At 41.5% G+C, this 6,626-nt stretch overlaps 1 protein-coding gene across 1 annotated transcript; it reads right to left on the bottom strand.

Moving 5' to 3' along the window:
* Positions 1–210: 210 nt before the first annotated feature.
* On the bottom strand, positions 211–3,052 carry ase (achaete-scute-like protein asense). Its single transcript, XM_017622154.1, has one exon. It carries the CDS (start codon positions 2,646–2,648, stop codon positions 489–491), a length of 2,160 nt encoding a protein of 719 aa, XP_017477643.1. The 5' UTR covers positions 2,649–3,052; the 3' UTR covers positions 211–488.
* Between the last annotated feature and the right edge of the window lie 3,574 nt (positions 3,053–6,626).

Raw genomic sequence — 6,626 nt, 5'->3', positions numbered from 1 at the left:
TACGTTTATCCATCTGTAATGTGTATTGTAGTTATAAGGTTTGTTTTTTAACATTGCGTTAGAGAGAGAAGGCAATAATTAATGTTGTAAAAATATGTTTTATTTGAGATTTCATCAGTACAAATATGCAAGTAAAATAATTTAACTATAACTTAACCAAAACCAATTTATTCATATTCACATAAACTTAATGAAATGTCTTCCGAAAAACTTAAAGTAAATGTTTGTTTTGCTTCGTTTACTGTTTACAACACTAGTATTAACTAAAAAAAAGGGAAAGTAGTATATTTACAATCAATCGCTTATATTTCAATAAATGCATGTTTTTAAGTATAAAATATATTACTTCTTATCGTATAACTAACTGGTGCCATTTTCGAAAAATGTAAGCGTCATCAACAATTTTCGCAAAAAAATGCGAACTTTTACAAATAGATTTCCCACCCATTCACCCCCATCGTGCCATCAACAGCTGAGCAGTGCCATTTCTACAGCAGCACACCACCACCCCCATCTGATTTTGGCGTATGCGCCTCCCACCAATCCAACACCTCGATAATATTCTCGTCGGGCAGCCCGACTAACGTCTCATTTGCTGCCACAGTTGCGACCGCATCAAGCAGAGCGTTGTTGTACTCCTTCTTCAAAATGATATTCGTGTTTTCGTAATAAGAATTGTCCGCATCAGTGCCATAGAATGATGGCAGTCCGGTTGTGGTTGGCGTTGTTGCGCCGGTGGGCACAAATACCATCATTGGGGCCGTCGCCACGTTCGTTGGCGTGGCTCGTGAACTGCAACGTTCCGACGGCGGTGACATTGTGGACAACGGCGCGTGGCTAAGTAATAAACGTTCCTGCAATTGTTGTTGGAATAACATTGCGCCGCCCGCAGACAAATTCTTCGCGGATGAAGGCGACACATTCGAGGGAACAAAGTCCGTTAATGTATCATTGAATTCCTGCTTAATCGCGTGCGGCGACTGCAGCGACAACGTTGTAGGGGTTGCCAGTGCCACAAACTGTTGTTGGCGGCGGCGTTCGTTTGCATCGTCTTCATTGCCATCGCCATCATCAGCGGTGGCCGTCGTTGTGGCACACGCCTGTAATAAAAGTGTATCATTATCGGCAGGTGATAAGTTGGCTGACCCTTGCGTTGGTGTTTGTGGCTGACACAGTTGTTGCACCCGCTCTTGCTGCTCCCGCTGCTGCTGATGTAATGATGAACGCATCGTTGGGGATGATTGCACTGGCGATCGCGATAATGCGCCGGCAACCGCTACATTTACACATTCTTCGCGTGTCTCCCCATCGGTCGGCGCGGGCCCAGCAGGGTGCCGTTGTAATGCGTCCGCCATCGCGGCAGGTGCAGCGTTAATTGATGTTGCAGACAACGACGGCGAAATATGTGGCGATGATGTTGTTGCTGCAGGACTTAGGCAATTAGTGTCGATTAAAGCCTGAAAGGACTCATCATCAAGGCTGGAGTTTGGCGGCGAGTGCGGTGCATTGCCCATGAAGAGTGCATTTGGGGTGAGCAGCTGATAGGTGTTGGTGCCCGGTATGCGTATATACTGCATGCCATTGATGGTCGTTAGGTTCGGTAGCAAGTCAAATTCGTAGGCGTCCGCATCAGTCGCGTCGGCGGTCGGTTGTGAGATCGATTGATTGCCAAAGTTTGTGTTATTTAAATACTCGTCCACGTCGTAGTTGCTTAAGGTATCGTCAAAATTTGTGTCGTCAAGCGGCGGCGAAAGCGCATCGAATTCGTCTTTGATGAAAGTGAAGCTGTCATCGCTCGATGAACCGCCATGCATCAGTGATAAGCCACGATCGCTGCCGATGGGGAAGTTAAAGCCGAGTAGGCGCTCCAAGCTGCGTATGTACTCGACAGCCATGCGCAGCGTCTCCACTTTGCTCAGTTTCTTCACGGTGCCACGCCCATTGCCTTGTGCCTCGAACGCCTCGGCCACCTCTTCGGGTATGCGCTCACGTAGTGCTGCGAAACCGTTGTTCACTTGCTTGACGCGATTGCGTTCACGCGCATTCCGGCGCGCCACCGCCTGTGGCAGCGGCAGACCTTTGCGTCCCGGAGTGCCAGCGGGTTTCTTCGCACCGGGCGTGTTGGGCTTTAAGCGATTCGCGCTTGTAGCTGCCACTTTATTGGTAGCATTCTTAGGCGTCTTTTCGCGTGCATTCTCATCCTTATTGACGACCTTTGGACGCTTGCTGGGCACCTTAGGTTTCTCAGCTTTACTTTCACCTTCTGCCTTCTCAATTGACTTCATCACAGCCATCTCGTTGGCGGTGCGCTTGCGCACACCAATTGTAGCGCTGAGCGTGCCCGCATTATTTACGCTGCCATACATGCCGAAATCCTTGATCTTGCGTACGATGGTATTGACATTGCCGTTATTGGTGATATTCAGCGCATTACCGCTGCTCTCGCTCAGCACATTTTGCATGGTTATACGGCTAAAAGACTTGCCAAGGCTGATGGTTGTACGCCCGTTTCCTACTACAACTCCTCCATTATTGAGCAAATTCTCATCGCCAGTGGGCGGACTGGCACAAAGGTTGCTGCTGCTATTATTGTTGGCGCTCATCTTCAAGCCTTGCGGCAGGTTGTAGCTGAGTATACTCAGTGCCATAAGTAGGCCGAGTAGGCGCCACTTAAAGCGTAGCTGCTAATTAGCGCGCCTGCACGTCGATTATGTCTTTCACTTGCAGATGAATATATTATGTATACAAACAATCGGTTGGTTCGTACTCGATTTTAGTTGATCTGCCTCGCTAAAATTTATTATTTTTTGTTGTTTTGTCTCTATTTTCCCGCCACAACCAGCACGTTCGCTGGCCCGTTTACGAATACACCGTTTCGACTTGAAAATTTTTACAAAATACAACCGAAATTTTCGTTTGACTTGACTGCCGCTGCCGCTTCGGCGGTTGCTAGAGCTACTTCTATGCTTCGTTTGTGCACTCACGTTTGTTGGTGCGCGAGGTGAGTGTTCTGACTGATCCTGTTGGTAGGACAGCTGCTGCTTTGCTTGTGTGTCGCGTGCCCGATGTCTTGCAATGAAATGTCATGGGGCGTCGCTCGCAACAAACGTCCTACCTTGCTTTGCCTTGCCACACCACACCACACCACACCACTCCACAGCACACCGCAAAGCAACGCGTAAGGCAGCGGCGCTGCAACGCTGTGCGAGTCACAAAAACATCATAGCTGTATACTCGATCGAGCGTAGAGCATAGTGGCTGAGCGTAATGCCATTCATCTATCCATCCACCAAAAAATGCAGGAAATGACTTCGGTGACTGTTGGTGTTGTGGCACAATGCAAACGCCGTACAATAAACAACAAAAATTATCCTGGCGCTCTAGCTCTGCCACAGTTGACGCCCGATGATTCTCTATATAAGCTAAAATGTATGCAAGTTTGTATGTACTACGCACAAAGGTAGCACAACAATAATGTCTGCTGCACAACAATACACCGTAAATTGAATTTATTGTAGCTGCTAGAAGTACATAGTCACACACAGCCAACCATAGTGCAACTAAATTCAATTTCGGTTCTCCACAAATAAAACGTAAATATATTAGGGTGCGCCACGATCCATACAAATAAGAGTTAGTACTGTGTCTAAAACTGCAAGATTTTTTTTTGTTCGATGGCAATTCCGTGAGTTGTAATTTCGCCCATATAAAGAATCCTTGATTTTTTTTTATGGAATAATATGCTTAACAACACAAGCAAAAAAAGTCAAAGACTCGGATTTTTACAAGCTTTTATTATGTTTCACCTGTGTGTAATCAATTATTGGAATAATTTTTTAACCAATTCCTCGATAGCCTAGAGACTTAAAACCTTAAAACTAGCTCAGAACCCGATGACAATGCAATATGAAAGGTGAATCAATCCGCTGGTGGCGCAGGAGTCGAGATATTTGGAAACCCCGTATTTATGGTCCGATTTGGTTAATTTTTAGAACGTATATTTCTTAATAACTCGATTGTTGTAGTAATCACCAAAAAGCTTGTCACTAAAAAATTCTTCTACTTGAACTTTGTTACTTTGTTTCAACTCAGAATTTATGACACCAAAAGAATTCGAAATGAGTCAGTCTGGTTGGCTGGTCTCAGCATCATATTTATAACGAAGGAAAGACTCATTTTAGACTCATAAATTCTGAGCACTCAGAAATTTTTTAAAGGGTTTGACGCAATTTTGTTGGAGTTTGTAGATTTTTTCTAATTGTCGAAAGTTTAAAATTTGGATTTAAGTGCTTGTTGTTATATAATGAGCTATACATTTATAAAAAATCAACATTACGCCAAGATTTTGAGGGTCAATTCAAAATTCTTAGTATGGTGTTTTTGTCTACTCGATTAGGCTTACCACTTGTCCAAACCTTAAAAAAGTTTATGAAAACTTTTCTAATTTCGCTTTGATTGCATTGGTTTTATTAATTTTTTTTGTTGTGGCTATTACACATTTTCTTTCGTACAAAAAAAAAATATCCAATATACTTTGTATGGATGAAAATTCGTGAAAATTGCTAAAAATCAAATTAAAATTTAAAAATTTTCCATAGAAATTTTTATTAAAAAGTTTGCAATTTAGATGAAACTTTGCAGAATTTTTTTTCAAAACCTTTAGTTTTTGTATTATGAATTCGTCATATTTTTGTAATATTTGAATCCTTTAGCATAAATAAACTGGACCTTTTGAACCGGTACTCTTGAACGGTTATTGTACCGGTACAAGCTTTTTCTCAGTGGTTCCAACCACTGATCCGAACCGCAACGATTTTTGGAGTGGTTTGCAGCAATATTTTGGCGGAAGTCATTTTATAATTCCAGTGGAAAACCAGATTTTTTTTTGTGATTCATCCTAATGTATGTATATAAATAATTCACTCGCACTACTGCTCAGCTAATGTTACACATGCGCAGTGCCAAACAGCAGCGCTACACCTCAAACGCTTGCGCACGAGCGCATATGCGCGTATGTATGTATGTATGTAAGTATGTATGTATGTATATGTGAGCATATGCAAGTGGGTACAAATGTATGTACATATGTATTTCAACCCCTAGGTTGGGTGCTAGCGCATTAATGTCTTGTAGCACCATAAGCTGTCGTCCGCATAGTCTCCCCTTCCCTTATTTTAGCCGTATTTTCCATATGTTGAAGTTGGCTGCGGTTGTGTGGCCGCCACCCGTTTCCACACTCGCTGCCTCTGCTCTGCTGAGAAAACTGACATCTGATTTTGTATACCTCCTCTCTGCTTCAAATTGCTCGCCTCTGAAATGTTCTATACGTTCACATACATATGTGTGAGTGGCTAATGCGCCTGCCCTAGGGGTGGCTCAAACCCGATTGTATATCATTATAACAAACATGCATACGTACATATATATTTGTACATTCCAAGGTATGTATGTATGTATGTGTATTTATTAATGCATTTGCCCACCTTTATGGCTTATGTGCGAGTATTTTATAATAGGGGTATTCTCGAAGTCTTGCACGATGCACGTATTGCACGAAATGCAAAAATACTATCCCAAATTTCGAAGAGTACGAGAGCACCCCATTGCAAAGTGGTAGAATGCATGGGTAGCAAGCAGCGAAATTATGTATCAAATACAATAACAAGAGACAGCAGAAAAAAATGAAGTGAGCGAGATGAGAGGAATGAGAGAAATATGTAGCAATTCCAACAACAAAACAACTAGCACAGGGTCGCATATATCTTGCTATGCTATTTTGCAAAATATATACATGGGTTTCGACGTTGCATATTTTGCAGCGATAGGAAATGTCGTTTCCCATGTATTTTGTTGTTGTGTGTTTGCAAGTTATGCAATCCATGCAATCCGTGCTACGTGCAATGGCTTTGCAAGATTTGGAGAATACCCCTAATATTGTACCTTGGCATTTAGTCGGGGGAAAAATACTTACATGTATGTATGTACGCTTTTATAAAAATTTATGATATATATGCATGTATATACATATGTATTTCTATGAACTTCTCCAGTTATATTAAAAAACAGTATAGTATATCATATATATATGTACAAGTATATGTACATTCATACCTATCTGCTATATATTTTGATAAGTACATATATAGCAAAAAAAATTTCTGGATATAAGGCGGCATGTACATAAATACATAAGTATATATAACTATTTGTAAGCCGCCAAAATGAAAAAAAAACTTACTTTAATTTTATATATTCGAATAGATACGTTTTTGATAACTATGGAATAGGCATGGATCGGTTTCCTTGATAAAGCCTTCTTTGAAAGGATAAAGAGGTAGAAAAATTGTGTGATAGAAATCTTTAATTTATTAAGAAATGCAGTACATACATATTTAAATTAAGCTTGGATTGCTCTTTTTGGTACGAGAAAAAAAGCTTTCAGAATTATGCTAAGTAGCCTCGACGTGCGCCGAATTCGATGAAAGGGGATTGGAAATTTATATTAACAAATGTTTAGAATAGTGTGAATACTTCTCCTTTTTTTAAATGACTCTACAACCGATTATCAGTTTGAGCCGAGAATGAGAAAACTATGCCAACTACCTTTCTTCCTTGCGCAGTTACGC

The sequence above is a fragment of the Rhagoletis zephyria genome, unplaced genomic scaffold, assembly GCF_001687245.7.
Source record: "Rhagoletis zephyria isolate East Lansing unplaced genomic scaffold, Rhagoletis_zephyria_1.1 Rzeph_scaffold_02717, whole genome shotgun sequence".
NCBI lineage: Eukaryota > Metazoa > Arthropoda > Insecta > Diptera > Tephritidae > Rhagoletis > Rhagoletis zephyria.
Note: the sequence above shows the minus strand (reverse complement) of the source record. Positions and strands in the feature narration are given on the sequence as shown.

Coding starts and splice junctions, on each gene's coding strand:
- ase (XM_017622154.1), bottom strand. CDS start 2,648: ATGGCACTGAGTATACTCAGCTACAACCTGCCGCAAGGCTTGAAGATG.